This window comes from Aptenodytes patagonicus, chromosome 5 (genome assembly GCF_965638725.1).
Source record: "Aptenodytes patagonicus chromosome 5, bAptPat1.pri.cur, whole genome shotgun sequence".
In the NCBI taxonomy this organism is placed as follows: domain Eukaryota; kingdom Metazoa; phylum Chordata; class Aves; order Sphenisciformes; family Spheniscidae; genus Aptenodytes; species Aptenodytes patagonicus.
In genome coordinates, this window is record NC_134953.1 from 71040899 (window position 1) to 71060671 (window position 19773).

The 19773-nt window shown below is 38.7% G+C and overlaps 1 protein-coding gene across 3 annotated transcripts in view; it reads right to left on the bottom strand.

The window, feature by feature from the left end:
* Positions 1–1103: 1103 nt before the first annotated feature.
* Positions 1104–19773, bottom strand: part of ADGRL4 (adhesion G protein-coupled receptor L4) — a 75824-nt gene continuing 57154 nt past the window's right edge. For 2 of the 3 annotated variants that reach the window (XM_076340461.1, XM_076340459.1), the window contains 3 exons: positions 5112–5203; positions 3371–3539; positions 1104–2834 (listed from right to left, as the gene is read on the bottom strand). In XM_076340461.1, coding sequence (XP_076196576.1) covers positions 2772–2834; positions 3371–3539; positions 5112–5203 — 324 coding nt within the window. In that variant the 3' untranslated portion in view covers positions 1104–2771. The remainder of the gene's footprint in view (positions 2835–3370; positions 3540–5111; positions 5204–19773) is intronic. The other variant, XM_076340460.1, reaches the window with a different exon arrangement.

The following is a 19773-nucleotide window of genomic DNA, read 5'->3' on the forward strand; positions in this document are numbered from 1 at the left end:
ACCTTAACATTTTATATTGATTTTTTTTTTTTTCCTGCTGGCCCCACCTGGAGATGTCATATACCTCTCAAAAGCCTGTAATCTGAAAAGATGCCGAACAAAGTTTTTATTTTTCAAACCGGTCAACTAGTTACCAGTTGATCTGACAAATATGTCACCCAAATTTCTGTTTGGAAAAACAGTTTCTTCAGCTGATGCATGGCACTTGAGTGCAAGTTTGCTTAACAAAATCATAACTAATGCCCAACTGTTATTTTTCTGATTTGATATTTCATATCATAGACTCATAGAACAATACAGGCTGGAAGGGACCTCAGAGGGTCATCTCATCCACCTTCCTGCTCAAAGCAGGGTCAGGTATGAGATCAGGTTGCTGGGGGCTTTATCCAGTCTTAAAAACCTCCAAAGATTTTAACACAACTGCACAACCTCTCTGGGCAACCGTTTCCAATGCTTGACTATCCTCACGGTGAAAAGGTTTTTTCTTCATAACTTGCTGAAACCTCTCTTTTTTTAGTTTATGTCCATTGTCTCTCCTCTCTCTCTGCTGGGTTGGGGCTCGTGTTACTAAGGGCTGTGACAAACCAACCCTTTTATTTATCGTCAGTATTTTTGCATGCATTAGGGAGGACAATTACAATATCCTTCAGGCTCTAAGGCAATGAAACTAAACAAAATTTTTCTGCTCCTTATGTGCTGTATTAAAAGGTGAAAACTCATCCTTGCATGTAAGGAAAACAGAGTTTCAATGAAGATCTGACCCAGAGACTGGAGAGCACAGTTTTCCTATAAAAGATGTTCATTCATTAAAAAGACTATTGTAACCTAAACACTTTATGATATATTTTCTTTCCAAGGAACTGTTTCAATCTGACTGAACATGCTGAAGTCATTAGATAGTTACTAGAGGTGCTTCTTTGTCCAGACAGACGTACTATAGGTTACATTTCTGCAGGAGATTAAAAATGATGTATTAGTAGATATCCTTCTAAAAATACTCTTTTAAGTAATATGTATCTGCATCTTCGCAAGCCTTGAAGAACATATACAACAGCAAAGGCAATACAGCAAATAATTCAGGGCAAATAATATATAACCATGAGAACTTTTACCACTGTATTTATTTAAATGAAAGCAAACATGTCGAAATGTGAAAGCTAAGCGCTTCAGTTTATTCACATATTTTACATTCAAAGGACCAACAGAAATAATTTTTTTTCAGAAAAAAAGATTCCTTTTGTGGTTTCCAAAATTTTGACAGAGACATGGAATATACTTAATGAAGCATGTCACTGCAGTGCATACAATGAAAGCCTTGTCTATACGGAAAAAAGATAAAAACCAGACAAATTTGACCATTACCAAAACAAGGTTTCCTTTAATATAAATAAAATTCAGAGTAGTGCTTATTTTAACAGACAACGCAACAGTGGGATTTATCAACAACTACATATTTACAGTGCCTCACTGGTAAAAATATGGGGCTTCATCTGAGATCCTAGACACTTCCTGAGAAGGCAACGTGGACCGAGGATTGCTCAGCACTTCACATAAGCTAGGTGCTAAAAGGGTGAAAGTAAAGCATACTTTTAAAATAAGTAGTATGGCAAAGGTGGAACTGCTGATGCATCGTGTTTATGTCCTGATCCAGCAAAACTTGCACCTCAAGTACTCCCTTTGATTTCAGTAGGTCTATGTATGCTCCTAAGGTTAAACACAGGGTAAGTGTTTCAAAGCCAGGAGCCTCAGAGGAAGACAACTGCTTGACTCAAAGATGTTATGAGTACAGAAGACTGCTGTAATCACAATTTTACGTGGTATGGAGGCACGTGACCTTGAATTTAAATCTGTATTCTTCTGCATGGGTGATTTCTACCACTTTATTTTTAATTTGATCCTACAAGGTCTGGATTCCAAGTATCTCTATCAAGTGACAAACTTGTGAAAGCATCTTCTTCCCACAGCCTCCAAAATCATCGTGCCAGTTTAGCAGATCTCAGTCTTTTTGTCAATTAAATAAAACAAGAACCAGATCTTTTTCAAAGTATTCACAAAATAATCTTTCACTTATAAAATGGCTGTCCCACCATTCTTGTATCAGATCTGACCTCAGTTCTTTAGATCTAAACACTTCTTTAAAAGTTATAAAAATAAAGAATTGATTAATATACAAATATATATTTCAGAGTGATAAGAGAATAATATTAAACAAATTCCTTTTTTAATCTACTTTAAATTAAAAGAAGTGTTTTCAAAAGTCTGGACTGAAGCAGATCTTTATCAATTGACTCCTTAATGGAACCCATTCCCTGCAGATGGCCGCATACGACTTAATGTAAGAAGCTCATTACTGCAAAAAGACAGTGAACATGTTTCCACTAGCAAAGCAATTCACAAAATCTGCTGTGCCAGTTGGTTTTTGGTATCTTGCTTTCAAGAACTGCAGATATTTCTAATATTAGAAACAAATCCTAAATCATGAAAAGTCTTGAGCTTCTTTAGAAATTTGCTTCTTTCCCTGGTCTTCATTAATATTTGTTTTGCAATAATCCATTTGGTTTTGTATACTGTTTGTATACAGCATAATATAAATGCTCTGCATGAATGCACACGTATGTACAAAACCAGTCAGTAATTCAGTTAAGAGATATGCCTGCTCACTGGCTCATTTCATACTTTCACAATACCACATTTTCCTGTAGTGTCCATAACAACATCATCTAGGTTGCTCCCTTCTTCCACTGAGGTGCTCACGCATGTTTTCCTTCCATTTATCTCAAGCAGCCGAAACAGCAAGGAACGTTTTTGAACAACCTATAATACTCTTCCTGAATCTGAAATAAAAATATTGAATTCAAATATGAAATAGATTTATTAATAGGTCTATATGTCTTTTAACTCATTTTGTACTGCTCCTGTTACTAGATGTTTTAAGGTGGGGCTGCTTTTGACTTTAGGACAGGATGCTGAAGAAAGTGTCATCTCGGGATAGCGTGGGTAGCGTTAATCCTGCCGCTAACTGCGAAGACCAGAAGTGAGTTTTATTGCACCCGTTGCATTATTTCACTGGGTTAATGGCACTGTAACCAGTTTTACAATTTTAAAAAACATTTTTCCATGTTTCATACATTGTTTTTAAAACTAGGAGAAAATACGTGAGCAGGTAAGAATTGGGGCAGAGGTTCTGTCTCCACTGAAAGCAATGGGAAAATTTCCCCTTTTCCCTCCTCTCCCCCATCAATGGCACAAGGATTTCCTCCCTTGCTTCGATAAGACGTTTGCACCGCGACCCCACTTCGGGGCTGGGCACCTGCCTGTGTAGGTACATGTGACTACCTGAGTCGCTTCCCACTAGGAATGGGACACTTACCTTCCTAGACAACACGCAAAGAAATATGAAGATGAACATCCCCTGGAATGCGTTGAAGATAGTAAAAAGATATGCAGTAACCACAGATCCCTGTACGACGTGGAGGACCCCGAAGATCCAGGTAGCCCCAAGGAGGAAGAGGAGAGCAAGAGCACCTCGGGCACAGGATCTAGACAGGAAGGAAACATTGCAAACAACATGCGGGTGCGTGCTATTTTCCTTCCGTCACCGCTTTGGATGGTGAATGCTGCCTGGGCAATTTTTTCACAGCAGCAAAGGCCTGAGAAGTGCAAATGCATGGGCTGCTCTTTAGGGTGTGCTGCAGCACTGTGGCACGAACAGGCTCACATAATCGCTGCAGAAGAGCAAAGGAGTAAACTGGAGGGCCTTAAAACACTGGCTTCTTTAATCTTCAGATATGTTTTCTCTGGTGTACTGCAGCACCATATGATTTGATTTAAATCTACTGTTAGTGTAATTCCCCAAGGAAAAACATATGTCTGCTATGAAGCATTCCCCCACTTTTCCTCCTCCCCCTTATCCTCCTCAAAAAATAACCCAGAAAAATGTACAGTATGCTCTTAGGTCAGTACATAAGCATGACATCAAAGGGTTCCCAGGCTGCCTCTCAGGTTCATTGCAGAAGACGGTGCCAGTTGTAAAACTAGACTTTCTTTCTTTCATTCTTTCCTTTTTAAAAAAATTATTTTTGTTTTTAGAACACAAATACTCTCAAATAGTTCCTGGGTCAGCATATTGATGCTTTAAAATTATAGGAACTGATTTGCTATGATTTTTTTTTTTCCAACATGCTGTAGAGCCCTGCTCACAGGCTTGAGCCAATTACAGCATGTTGTCTTGGAAATGAAGCCACTGATTACTTTCTTATTCATTCTCAGCCCAGTCATTGCAGGACTTCCTTCGAACAACAGACATTTTTAGCACTGTTCCTCTGAAAATGAATAATTTTCAACTTCATTAAAACCAGCTCACCACATGAAGCTACGAAGGGTGAGGAATAAGAGAAAATAATCAATCAAACAATTGCTAAATCCTAACTATAAATCTAGTGCAATGCATTGAAACTGCAGGAGTGTTCCTAAGCAACACAAACAGTAAGTTGTTTTCAATGTTCCCTGTAGTACACTTCAGCTTTTCCTGCACAAACGGTTTTCAAGGTCCCTATAAATCAGTTTTAAAGAGAGTGAGTTGATGGAAAAATCATAGCAGCATGCAAAGTAAAAATCCTGGAGAGAATCCCCCCCACCCCCAACGCCACAGAAGCACAATGTCCTACTGTAGACTTTTTACAAATAACATGAATGGCTTGATTCTCTTATCACTGTATTACTTGTTACTTCAAGGCAAATATTTTGGTCCCAATTCAGGCATAAGTTTTGAAATCTAGTTTGGCTTGCATAGAGGCTGTGGAAAGTACTGAAGAAAAAAGGACAATTACTTCTTTAACCTTGCCGTCAGACTTTACCCTCTGCTTGATACAGGTCACTCACTGTATTCCTCGTACACCTCTCACACAACCCCAGTGTTACTGTACAAGGTATTGCTCAATGGGAATAAAGATTGCAAAATCTGTCTCCAAATCTATATGAGGGGATAACAGAAAAAAAATCTTTCTACAAATCTTCCAGAAGATTAAATTGTTATTTCTGAATACTCACTTTCATCTCTGGCTGTATTTAAACTCACAGAAGGTAGAATTTCTATTAAATGGCAAACTTACCTTATATTTTCATAACAACTAACTTCTGGCTTTAACATTGCAGTGTGTCGAAATACTTTATAAATAATCACTCCAAAAGCCAACAAATTAACCTGGGGGGAGTGAAGAAAGGAACTTTTAGTTCAAACCAGGATACTTTTGAATTTCAATCACTGTTACACATTTAAATGAAACAAGCCAGATAAAGTTTCTGTGTATATGAAACCTACCGAATCCAGTGCCGGGAGGGAAAAAAACCCCACGCTTTTCTGATCCACTTCTATTAAAAAAATATGAGCCCTGTAATAAACATTGATCAAACAGGGCTGTAACTCTACCTTATCTCAACAATATCACTACCAACAGTCTGCAAATGTTTATTGATTTTATTGGTAAATCTCTGATTTCCTGCTGAGATTTTTTTTCCTCTAAGTAGAGATATTTAAGAAGAGAAGAAGAAAAGAAGAGAGAAGAGAAGAGAAGAGAAGAGAAGAGAAGAGAAGAGAAGAGAAGAGAAGAGAAGAGAAGAGAAGAGAAGAGAAGAGAAGAGAAGAGAAGAGAAGAGAAGAGAAAAAGAGGGGAATGGAGAAAATGAAAAAAGCCCTCCCCCCCCCCCCCATGGATTTTCTATTGTACTGTATTGCGTAGATCTTGACAAAATGTATGTCTTTTGTTGCTCAATAACATTAATAACATGATATGTTCTGAGGGCTTTGGGGTGTGAAAACTTTCAAGTGGCACAAAAAAACTTTGAGGTTTACACAAAGAATTAAAAAACCCCTAACTTTGGTTGAAAGACTCCTTGCTGCGTATTCTCTCATATTTTATGTTTGTTTCATAGGTGAATAATTTCAGTATGTTTTTTTTTCCTCCCTTCTTTATAATGGCATTGCTTTATTTGAATTTGAAACAGAAAAAAGCAACTAAGAGAAGCAGTTTTGCAAATGATGCTCAATTATGGTTCTGAACCTCTGTTTGCTCGGCTAGGCTTCACTGATCTTTCATTTAAATTTACACCGTTCCTTTAACAATGTGGATGGGCTTGCTTTCTCGCTTTTTAAATAAGTCTTATTTTGTTTTGCAGCATTTAACATCAGAATCTATTAAAAATGTTAGTAAATGAACCAAATTTTAGCTGGATGTCATCCAGATACTATTTGTAGATCCTTGGTTGTAATCCCTTGGTTGGTTCCTGTGGAATTCCAGCTGTAGAATGAATAGAATTAATGTATTCCCCAACTTGTTTCTCCAGAAAGATTGTGTGGTTTTTCCTCCTTCCTTCTTTTTCTTTAAAAAAAAAATCCTCCGAAATGAAAACAAAAGGCTGCTGTAGGAGCACAGCATCACTTTAAAAAGAATCACTTTCATTTGTTAACACTTGTTATGTATGTCCTTAGAACATTTTTGTTGTGTCAAGGGGGGAGTATCTGATATTAAATGCAGGCTCTGCTTTAATTAGCTGCATGCTCATACTTTAATACAGCATAATGTATTTACAATTTGATAAGACAGGAGATAGAGCTGATTAGCAGTTTAGGGAATTAATCCTTCACTGAATACCTTGTACTTGCGCTGATCGTGAGAGCTATTCTGAGGCTCCTTATATTTAAAATTGTAATCTATAATATCTCCTAAACCAGCAATTTTTCAAAGTTAATTATAAGTCAGTCAGCAGTTGTGGGTAATTATATGCAGACTTACTTTTTATCTTATATTTGTTGGTGAACGATATATCAAATAACTTAGTGCACACACTGTAATCTGCATAACCCACCTAATGTACTTATTAATCTGAAAAAGGTAGAGTGAACTGTGATCAAAGTACCACGAGCATGGAGAATACACACCGCTATTTCTTCAGAAACTGTTATCAAGATCGCAAGCTCAAACAACGCGACCAACCTTCTCCGCCGGCCCGTCACCAAGATCACTAACGTCAATGAGAGCCTTCCTTTTGCCATTAATAGGCTCTGTAAGAAGCTCTATGGGCCAAACCCCCTTATTCTTCGGCCACGTAAACCAGCTGCAGAACTGGAGAGGTTTTGCTGAGCAAGGATGGGGCAGGCAACGGGCAAATGTGGGGCCTCACAGCAGCGGACTCCATTTCTTTTTGTCCCAGCGGGACTCCTTTACACAAATACTATTTACACTGTCCGTTGCACAGGATAATAGGATTTGGCCCTCTGCATTAAAGTAATACCCATTAACCACGATCTTTTCATTCATCAATCCATTCTAATGGGAATAATCTGTACGTATCTGGGGAACGGGAGAGGTTAACGCCGGCTTCTTGGAGTCAGCTGCCAGAACACAATTATTGTACAATACGTCTCAGGTAGCCTGGCAGGAGGTAGTATTACAGGGTAATGAGGGTGAGCTTAACTTCTGAAATACCCGGTCATTTCCAAGATTTATTAAAGTCTTAAGTCAGTTTTTGCCCCATTTTGAAGCACTCCATTAATAAAAAATATCTATAGCAAAGTGCATAGACTGCTTTTACACAATGTTCAGTGTCTCAAAACAGTAGCTTTTAGGCAATGTAGCGTGGTTTGTTTTTTTTTTTTTTTCCTTTTCAACCTGAGTTAGAGGCCTCTGGAACTGCATTTTGTCCTTTGGGGGACAAAATAGGTAACAACAAAGTAGTTGTAACTGTCCTGTGACACAGAAATGCAGCAGAACTTGAGGGAAAACAATAACATGAACTCATGGGTAAATCCAGGAGAAAAAACTAGCTAATGTTAATAATATGTCAAGTGTGGCCTTTAGAGAAAACTGGTAGTCCAACAGGTATCCTAAAGTTAACATATTCTGCTTCAACCTGATACTCTGTGTGTTCTTTGCTATGAACGTACCAGTAGCCTCAGCTATTTCTGGGAAAAGTAATGTAAAAAGTTCACGATGGGCGGTTGGACTGAGTAGGAATACGGAGAAGTTGGAGTAGGGCTAAAGGGGAAATGGCCTTGATATAACTGGTATAACTGATACTCCCAAAGAGCCATACATATTTCAACAAATGGGATGGGAAGTCAAATCACCCAAAATGCCTGGCCAAAGATACAACCACTTAAGATATTTGAATTTGTATCAAAAAATGAGCAGACATGGAGGTAGTAGGCTGTAAAAGTCACCCAAAATATAGACAGGCACAAGGAATCCTGGATCCCCAAATCTTCCAGCTGGGACAAACCGAGGGACTTCTGGATGAGAGACACTGAAACATCTAAAAAGGCTTCAGCTGCTACTTAGAGCCAAATGTTGTGTTTTATTCTCACTTTGGTTGTAATCACGTGTTTTCATTTTTTTAATTAAAGCACAATCTTCAGATCTTGTTGAATAAACCTTCGATGACATTATAATTAAGGCTGCCTTAAGGTGACAGGCAAGGTGAATGAGAATGAAATGGCAAACATAAGGCACAGTGTCTCCGGAGAGGCAGCAAGCTGGAGCAGAGCAAGATGTGCAGGCAACTGTGACACCAAGCTCAGGACAGGCTTTGCACGGGCCTGGAAAGGGCCAGCCTGGGGACTGCTGCCGCCACGCGCCGGCTTTGGGCAGACGTTGCCTGTATAAATGAGCAGAGCTACCCCGCGGCTTTGGGCAAACCCAAAGCGTGAAACGTTGTGGCATGGCCACAGTTTTATCAAGTGAATAATGATGTTACAGTGTGACACGGTAAGTTCTTGTGCCTTTGTTTTCAGTGTTATTACATGGCTGAGCAGTCAGAGAAACTGCTGCATGTCCTGAGAGCGGCTTCTCGGCAAGTCTAATAGGCTAAAGGGGAATTGCATTGATTCCAAGCCCAGAACGGAATTTTTTTTTTTTTTTTTATTTAACAAACCACCCCAAACTGCTATTGGGCAAACAGTGCACTCAGTCCTTACTATTTCACAAGGGAAACCTCTGACTTTCTCCCTGGAAGCCCAATTCTGTGAGGTGCTGAGCATCCTCAGCCCTCCCTCCCCCTGAGATTCAGTGGGAATCAGGTTTCGCTCAGTGTGCTCGGGTGCACTACAGGACTAATTTTAATAATTAATCTATTCCTTTTTTTTTTTAAGTGGTTAATCAAAGACAAGGGTTGATATAGGAACAGCCTCCGCTCATAGCATCTTCAGGGAATCATTTATCCTTAAAGATATTTGTAAAAGTATTTTTAGCTTGCTTAAATTCTAGAAATGTTGTGGTATATTTATGAGCAAATGGTAGGAAATTTAAAATATGTTTACGTGAAATAGACATTAAATAAGGGCAATTATTAGGATCCCATGAAATCAGGATTTTGTAGATATGGGCAACTACATTTATGTATCTGTATAACCCAGGATAATCTCTGAGGAGCCACAAATCTGGATGAGCTAGGTTTTATTGTACACCTGTGACTGAGTTTAAAGGAAGGATGCTAAGTGTTTGGTACATCTCTTTTGGGGAGATCATCTGTGTGAAAGGTCATGAGGATTTAGGACTTTGGAGTGACTTCTGGCCCCATTAAACCAACGGCAGAACTCCTGTTAAATGCCACACTCCCATTTCCTCCAGTGCTGTCAAGGCTTTACCTCTACAAATCATAGAGAGCAATAGTCTCAAGGGATTAACTGGCAACGGTGGACACTGCTCTGGGTTTCACCCTGCAGATTAGCACTTGCATGTATCGTGGATGCACACTGTGGTATAGAGCAGGATAGTGAAATTTTCCTGCAGCTGTGTTTTGGGGATGTCCATGGTACAGTTCCCATGTTCACAGCTGTGATGTTGGTGGGTGAAATAAAGCAGGCATGCAAGGAAGAGTTCAGAGCTGTCTCGAGTGGTACAGGTCCTAGGATCAGATCTGACCCACAGCCACAGCATCGGTCTGGATAATTAATGGGAGAGAAAAACCAATTGCAAATTCGAAGAAATTTCCTGGTGCTTTCCTAATCATCTTGTCAACAATAAAGAGGTTTTGCCAAAGGAATTAGCCTGAGGAGCTCTGTTCAATCAATCACATGTATTTTAGGACAGGATGGGAAAAACTGTGTGTAGTGCTAACCTACCTCCACCTAGAGCGAGGACAGCTCTGTAAATCTGTTTGCAGATGCATCCCTTCCTCTGTCTCAATGCTACCACGGCTAACTGAAGAGAGTACTTCTGCATAGGCTTCTGTAATGAAGGAAAACTGCCCAACAGTGGGCATGGGTAGCGCAAGATACTGCTGCTTTGGCTTTACTCCCAGCAGTTCTGGGGCCACCGCAGCAGAATTTCGCTCATCCACAATTCGTAGAAGCAAATAATAGAGCTGTATACATATCAAGACATAGTAATATTTACTTGGTTCTTTTTCCTAAGATGAGGATCCAGAAGAGCACTGAGAAACAATCTCATCTATTGTCTAAGCAAATTACAAACTTCCCTGTTGATTACTAACTGTATTTTGCAAACTAAATAATAATAATAATATAAAAATGAGCACATAGGTCCTAAAATGCTAAATGTTCCAAGCTGTTGGAGTTCTGCTAATAGCACATTGCTTAGCAACTACTATATTTAAAATAGGTCCTTAATTCCACTGTTAAATGTACGTATTTTACATACTGGAAGAGTAACATAATGTTCTATCCTCAAGTAAATATGATGTTAGTGCTTCACACTGCATGAAACACTCTCTGTGTAGGTACAGAATGATAGTTATTTTTAGTTGAGCACTGAATGGTATGAAATACACAAAATTTAATAAAGCATGCAAAACATCTGCCTGCAAATAAAAATATTTGCACTCATGTTGAAGAGTTGTAGTTTCTTTCATAATTAATTACAATTAAATTGTAAGATACTGAGTGAAGTGATATATCATCATTTTGCCCCATCAAGGTAGCTGACAGCTGTCAAATTTGGCAACTAAGAATTTTTTTTTTCCTTCCTCCCCCTCTGCCTTTTTTTAAGCAAGACAAAAGAGCACTTGAAAGCTCAGAGGGAAATGGTCCATCTTTCATGGCGGTAGCTCAGTTAGCACCTGGACATCTGGTAAAGTGAAACAGATCAGGACGAGAGGCATTCAAGAAAATTTTGTCCAACTTTTTTTGTTGAAAAACGTCAATTCATTAGCACTAAAAGACCTTTACTGTTTTAGGCTATACTTTCACCAGGAAAGGCTTCCTGACTAGGACAGCTTTTCTGATTAAAACCAGAAAGGACACTCCTGAGCAATGAAAATCCCTGTGGACAAGGCATTTATCCAGGATGTTGGAGACACAGGCACAATTTTCTGTTGTACTTAATATTCAGACTAGGCTATGACCCTTAGTTTCTCCAGCCTCTGTACCAGCTATTCATTGCTATTGCTCCGTCAGCCCCGCTGGATCTATTCCATGCCATACAAATAATTAAATATTCACTGGAGCAGGGAGACCTGGACCTCCCTCATCCCCCAGTTCCTCATCCAGGACTATCTAAAGATAGTTCTTTTTTTAACAGCGGAGTAATCGTTTAATATGAGACTGAGTTTTTGAGGCTATTTCCAATACACATGTATTTATAGAATGAAAAAGGAATTGGTAATTTCATATATGGTATCCTTGTGTAAAAGATAAACTCCAGCCTTTCAAAAGTTATTAAAACACTTTAAATACCAGCCTTTTAAGGCTCTCTAGTGTTACAAAGAAGAGAAGGTATAAGAAAGAGGCAGCTAATTCTAAAGAGTCAGACATACTAGTTCTGATGCAGTCTGAGCACTTTACATTCAAACTTCAAAAACGAAACCCCCAAATCATTCCTTTTTCCTTTCTTAGTCTTTGTCTCAATAATTGATGAAACCATCTATATGCTGATGTCAGATCTCACAAAAAAGAATGAGGAAATTTCTCCTGCTGCTCTCTTAGGCATATACTTGAATTTTTTACATATATCATATTGAATTTGGCTCTTTCAAAAAATGTCTGAAGTTCAGAGCAGCTGTATCTGTATCAGTCTTTACAATGACCCTCATTATGAGTGTTTGAATTAATGAGCTTGTGATGGTCTGAATTCTGCCACAGAGAGCAATACATTTCTGTCTCTCTGGCTGTATGGCTAATGGCTGGGTGAAATGACAACATTCAGTGGGTCATCGTTATTCAGTCGGGAGAACGGAATTAAGCTATTAACAATACAACAGTTTAAGCTTCAAAATGAAAATGTATGCCATATTAATTGCATAAAATTGGACACAAGCTGGCAGTCAAACAGCCTGGGTTTGTCTCCTGACTGATTTATCTCATTATTGTGTCCCCAGTGAATATACCTTCTTGAATGCTTTAGGTATACAACAGGAGTCTTATCTGGGAGTAGAAAATGTAACAAAAACATTAACAAAAACCCCTTTAGGCTATATTTTGGGGAAATATTTTCAGTAATGCAGGATTAGAATTTGATGATTCTAAGATTTAATAATTTCACTTGTTTTAGAAGTTAAAACATAGCTAAATGAGTTTATTTCAAACCCTGTCTCAGGAAATACATAATTTTCACATAGGGTTGCTTTTTATATATGAATACTTCAAAGTTGTTCTTTTACATACCTCAAGCTGTAGATTTAGACTCAATTAAATGTTTCCTTTATATTTTTAGAACATTTATAGCAAGCTGTAAATACATAAATAAATAAATAGATGGGGTTTCGATATTTTTCATCAGAGTAAACAGCTTCTCAGACTTCTGGATGCAATATTGTTTCTTATTGGTTTGAAAAGCTAAACACATACTCACCTAAATACTTTTATTTAACCTCAGTTCTGCAGCCAAGGGCAGGAGGGATGAACCAATAGAGCTGTATCTGACCTCAGCCATAAACATTAGTCCAGCTAGAACCAGTGGTAGGTCTGGGGTCTATCTTGCTTGCAGTATAATTAATTACTGGATTTACTCTTCTTTTCCAAGAAGCTTTTGAGAAGGTGTATTTACTTGGGAGTTGGTAATGACAGAAATCAGGCTGTTTAATGAACTGAGTCCAGGTGCATCAAAGACTTCAGACTACATGTTACACCTCTCCTACGGTTTCTTTGCATAAATGCAAACCTGTGTTAGGCTGCATCTAGAGCCTTATGCAAGGAGCCCTGCAGAATTATTTTTACATGGCAAAGAGGAGTGAAATAGTTATATATTATCTTTTAGCACAACTAGCTTCAGTGAACGGATGAGCTACCAGGAGGGAGGCAGCATCAGGAGCACGACTGAGATGTTGAGTCTCACAACAGGCTATATTTGCCATTTTAGAGGTGTGAATAGTTGGCAGAAAGCTGTCTATGCCTTCCACAGTCTGCCAAATCCTCTAAAGGATTTGGACCTTTGCTTTTTAGAAATATTCGTGATTCTGCTGTGGATGTGGCCACAAAATCCCATGCTGTGGCTTACGATCTTACTCAAAGCCACAAGAAGTTCTTTCAATGACCAAGTGAGATTTCCAAACAGAGTATTCACATGCAATTACTACTGTGAATGTAAATTTGCTTCTTTAAATGCCTGCAAGTGATGAATAGTAGGACAGCAAAATAGTGGAAGAAAACATGAGTTGAGTGAGAAAATATGTAGTGTGGATGTATTCATTATGTAATTACTAAGAAAGTCCAAAAGACATCATCAGTCTATGTTAACTATCTAAAGCAAACCTACGGTGTCCTTTCAATGAACAATTTAGGGTAAGCGTATGTGTTTACAGTAATTGTGCTTATAGCAAGGCAATGTATAGAATCATCAAGAGCATATTAAGAAATTAACAAAAAAAAAAAAATACTGATTTGGACAGTTGTGTGGCTTTCCTGAAAAAAAAAAAATCCACTGAGGCTTAATATACATGGATCCATTAAAATAGTGGGCACAGTTTATCTCGCTAGAAAAGAAGGATGCCTGGGACATCGACCTGCACCAAGCTGTGGGAGGTTTCAGGAAATCTGCACAGGCAGCTAGCACCTGCGGGTGCTCTTCCCCTTCTCCTTGGCATCCACCTGTACTCCCTCACCTGCTGTCTCTGCTCGCTTCACTCTTGATGACAGAGGACACGCTTGACTTTTCAAGTCTAATGTCCTTTCAGTGAATCTGAGGGAGAGCTTCTTCACATGCTTTTTCTTATAACACTACTAGCTAAGTTGATTTTTTTTAAAAGACCTTTTATAGGGAACATCTTGCAAGGATCTTTGAGCCTTATGCAATGAGTTTGTTCCTACGTAACAACATAAGAGCAAGTAATTTTCATGTTGTAGACTAATGGCCATAGCCTCTTTTTCCAAGTATTATTTCCAGGGACTTTAGAACAGGGGCTTTAATGACAGAGGGAAGGATGGAAAAACCTTAATTTCATGTGAAAGCCCTGGTCTTGCTGAGAAACTGCATCCATTGGGTAGGGCAGTATGGAAGCTGTGGCTTGGAGATTAAAGCTGGTTCTGTCCACTGAACAGGGCAAGTACTTTCCGACTCAGTGATTATTTAGCACAGCAGGTATTGTTGTTGCTGAACAACATTGCATTTTGAACTAATCTGTTTCAACCAAAGTTGCAGACTCAGTCTTTAATGCCACTATGTAATTAATTATCTCCACTTTATCCACAATGGCATAAGAAACGCAACAGAGACACCTTTAACTGAAGCCACAGAGGGGCTAATGAAAAGGGGACTGTTATTCTTTCATAAAGAATAATAAAGCCATTGCTCGTCCCTGTAGGAAATTTATTTCCACTAAAAAGGCAGACTGAGGAACAAGAGTAGATATAAAAAAATGTTTTAAACAGCTATTTTCTGAAAAATGTACAGTAAATGGTAGAAAGTATACTTTTCTCATCTATCTTAGAAACATAACCAGGCATTTATCACAAATAACCCTTTGGAAAAAACCCCACAGAATTTTCCAAAGCAGAAATATTCACTAAAAAATGTGAGATGGTGGTATGGTTTGTTGTGATGGAGGTCAGAGGTCAGAGGTCAAACAACTTTTTCGATAGTAATCCTTAGAATATCAAGAAATATCAAGAGTAACGAACAAGAGCTGCTTCACTGAAGAACAGGAATAATAATGTGAAGAAGCCTGAATAGGCAGTGTACCTGATTACACCAGTGTGGTGTGATTGACCTCAGAGGGGCTGCTTTTCTTATTTTTTTTTTTGCCTTCTTTTCTTTTTTTTTTTTTTAAATGGGAGCAACGGACTGTCAGATCATGCTCAATATTGAAGTCTGGGAAGATGTAAAACTTTAAACTCCTTGAATATTTACTTTTCTACAAGAAAGATGTTCAGTTTGAATGGCCTAGATTAGAGTATTAAGTACATGAAATTTGTGAATATATAAGAAAACAGCAGAGTAATGGATTTGGCAGGAAATTTTTCTGCATTGATTGCAGCAGTATTACTAATCCTGAATCAACCTAAATGTACAGAACTGAATAAGTATCAGAGCTGTCCAATAAGATTTGATGAATGCACTATTCCATTAATTTTACCTTTTTTGTTGAATAAATTATTTGACAAATAATGATAAAATTCATCAAATAAATTATCTGATGAATATATTTTTTAAGTAATCGACTAGCTCTAATGAATATGCAGGCAGTTCCTTAATGAAAAGCATTACTCTACTGTTAGCCTGCTTTCATCACTCATATGTCACTTTTTTGTATTTTGCAACTGCAATCTGTATATTTTATTCATTTACCCATTCATTTATACATGGGAAGTTCAAAACAGTATGGTTAATCAATCACTGCGATTCTTAGAATATTTTTGCTTTACAGTTGATTATTCATTACATTTATTACATACAGGAATGCTTAATAAAAAGAACTTGGCTTTTCTCAGGACACCTCTCCCAAGAACTATTCTTGGCTTGTATGTTCCAAGTCAAGTTTACGAGAATGCTCTGAAGATTGCAGGGTCCATTTATAAGCCATTTTTGTAGTTGCAAACACTACAATTACCAATTGTCTCAAGAAACCGGAGCTTGAAGCCAAGCCAGACACCTTCAAGGTCCCTGAAAACACACATTAGAGGAGTAAAACAAGCAAGAGCATACAGGAGCCACCTCCTCACTGCACAGTGCTAGGATGTTTGGATAAAAGCCACAAAGAGGATTATTTGGATGATGTTCAATTTTGGAAATGTTCCAACCTCAAAGAGCAAGTCTGTATTTTGTTATTACAGAGGTGATCTCAACAAATAATACTGATAGATTTATACTGTTAAACAGCAAATTGCACCTGTTAATGTTACAACATGTCACACTTCTGAGTCCTGGTTCCTCACAGAGGTATGCCAATTTATTGTGGCAGTGACAGTGGGTACAAGAGTCAAGCCTGCATGACTCTGTCAACACTGCAAACGTGCAAATCATGTTATCATGGGTGACTGAACTTGCTGCATGAAGCTCAGCTGAACAGATTTAATGGGAGAAGGTTGTGGGAGAGAGGTATATTAGAAGGGTTACCTATAGCTGCACTTGGAGTAGCAGTGATTCTCTGCCAAATTTTCCTTTTAATGGCTTGTAGACTTTCATAAGTACAGTGTTAATAGTCTTTGCCCAACCCTTGCAAATGACGTCATTTCTGCTGCCAGCTGGACAGCTAATATAGAGCTGTCCCTCACAATAGGTACAAGTGGAGGTACTTATCACAGAGTTTAAAAGATGAAGTTTCCACAAACATCAGTGATACAGAATAAAGCACTTACACAGGTCTGCTCCCCCTCAACACAGAGCGAGCTGTCATGCCAGAGGTGGGGAAAGCCATGTAGAAGTCCTCCACAATGGGAAGGAGCTTGTTCTTGGCTGACATTATATGCTCATCAAAACTGCAGCTGCATTACCCTGCAGACAAACGGTTATTTCCATTCTACACACTTCCTATTACAGGAAGATTATTATAATAAGTGTATTACAAAAGAAAAGAAAATGTTCTAGGGATTTTTTTTTTTCATTTTCATACCTTTTATCTCTGGAGCTTATATTTGTATTTGCCTCAATCAGACATGGGTTGTGGTATGTGTGAATGTTTGTCCCTTAAAGCTTGTGATAAATTCACTTTTCTATTAAAAAGTTTAAATACTTGTTATAAATAATTTCTCCATACTTGTATGCTTTGATCTAATCTACTGCATAGTTTTAGCTAAAATGGTTGTGGTTCTAAAGATTACAAGTATTAGGAGAAAGAAAGAAGTTGTAGAAATTATCTTCAGCTTGCAGCTTGCTTTACAAAGGTTTAAAATGCCCTTTCTTTCCTAACTCCATCTAAAGAGCTTCTGACCCACTCCTTTTCATGTACAGTCACCAATCTAATAATAGTAATAATAATACTAAAAAAAATTTTAGGTGGGATCAATAAGGCCATTGCTTTACACTTAAGAATTCTCATAGAACCTTAATAGTAATAAGCAAACACCTTCAGAAGTAGTGTTACTGCTTAGGCATTCAGACAACTTAGTTTGTACTCCTGATAAACACTGGAGCTCCCTGTGCTTCACTATTACTGCAGATTTAAAGCCCAAGGATGCGTTTGAAATCATGTGCAGAAAATCCATTGGTACAGAACCGGTTCTGTTCTTCATCATTTACATGCTGTCTCAAAGGCATATTACAGTATAATCCAAACCACAAATCTCCTGGGCCCTCATTCACAGAAACTGAAAGCACCATTTGGGTACCTGGGCATTTGTGCTGACCATGAGTTTAATGTTTTTGTGGAAGAATCAGATTTGTGGTGAGCAGCTCACCAGAGGTTTGGTATCCAAACTCTCCAGGCTATCTTGGAAAACCTGCAAACTCAATACTATTAGTAGACGAAGCTCAGGATTAAAAGTAAACTTGAAGGTGCCAGATTTCTAAATGAGGGTTGCGGTGCACTAGCTGGTTACCCCAGAACAAAAATAACATTTCCTTTTCAGAGTCCTTAATCAGTAATTTTTTTTTTTTTTAGTTAGCCGTGGGCAGAATGGGAATCTTGGAAGGAGATTGGCTTTTGTAATTAAAAGGACTTCCTGAGTGCCACTACTTTGGAAAGAGTTTAATCTTCGTTATGGTGGTGCCCATGCAGTATGCTGAACAGGAAGACTGGACAATTGGAACAGAATTACCGCCAACAACATGCCTTCCACAGAGCAGACATCTAACACCGATTTCATCTTCTAAAGTCAGTACCTATTTTCATAAAGTTTTCCATATTTTCCTTAGACAATAACCTGGATAGGGCACGAGCAAATTAGCTAGCTCCCTGCGCTCTTTGAAAGCATCCCTTTTGCAGTTTAGACTTCAATTTGCTATCACCCCATCAAAACAAGCTGTCCAAACACTCAAAAAAATCACACAGCAGATGAAGCAGCTTGCTGAGAGCGAGTTGCTTTTCCTCCCTGGTCTAGTAGTGCATGATTATGAAGAGTATATAAAGGTATGCAAATACTGTGAAAACAAGTTATCACAAAACACTTCCATAACACAAACAAAACCAGCAAAACAACCGCAGGGCTATTTGCTGTCCAGCTACAGCTCCTCGTGTGGCTTCACTTAGGCAAAGGAGTGGGAGAAAAAAAAGAAACTATCTGGCTGTTATCCTCATCCGTAGGAGGACTGCATTGGTGCATAGGGCCCGTATCAACTTCTACCACTTCCCCTGTTTCTTTTAATTTGCAGGGATTGCTGGAAGATCTGGAGTGCTCAAAGAACGGCTGTGGGCCTCAGAGCCCAGCTTGCAGGATTTGCCTCTGTGGCCAGCTAGACTGGTATCAAAGCCACTGCAGATGTGCTCTGCCTCTGTACTGTGTACCTAAGATCCTGCATCAGGCACAGCTCAGCTGGAGCTGAAAACAAGGTTACAGATGCATAAATTTTTGGCATTTTGTATATTTTGATAATGCAGTTTTCCTGTACTAACAGTGCAGTGATACATCACTGCCCATAAATCTTCACCTGAAGGCAGATGAGGAACAGGAATGAGAGCAATAACAACAAAATCCCAACCCTGCTGCCTTCATGGAAGAAAGAGATAAGGTCCAAAGAGGAAATAGGTAATTGTCAACTTAAACCTAAGAATTGTAAGAATTTCCTAGTAAAGGATGGTCTCTCCCCATGATTGTGTTTTACCATGGTAATCTGTTGGCCATCAGGGCCATCTGACCCCAGAAACACTGAGCCAAGAGAGGTTACGGTGCCTTGCCTCTCTTGAAGTCTTCTGTGCTCACCAGGAGGGTGAGATGGGGAGGCACGACCCTGCAGTTGCATCTGGCATGTTGCTCCCGGCCTATCCCCAATCTACAGTAGGAATCTGGGGTGGAATTTGACCAGAATTATACCTACTTTATTCAGCTTTGAGATGGCTAATGTATTGAAATAAAACTGTTTTATTATCATCTTGTGTGTGTTAAGCACTGCCACTTCTTCCTTTTTACAAATCCTCACATTTATCACCAAATAGCTTAAAAAGCAATGAAGGGTTATAACTGACTTGACCATAGATGTCGCGAGGCCTCACCGTTGTATCTTCTCCTCCTGTTAGCTCCAGCTATTGCCAGATCACTGTCAACCCAGCCATACACAATAATGCCCCATTACAGTTGGAATGGTTTGTTAAACTTTATAGCACTTAGAAATGCTCCCGAGGCACCAAAAATGTCTCAATTCAGAATTGAGCATGTAATACCTGCCAAATTTGCAGGTTTGAAACCACTTCCAGTAAGAATTAAAAAGGCCCTCTTCACAGCTGAAATAGGGC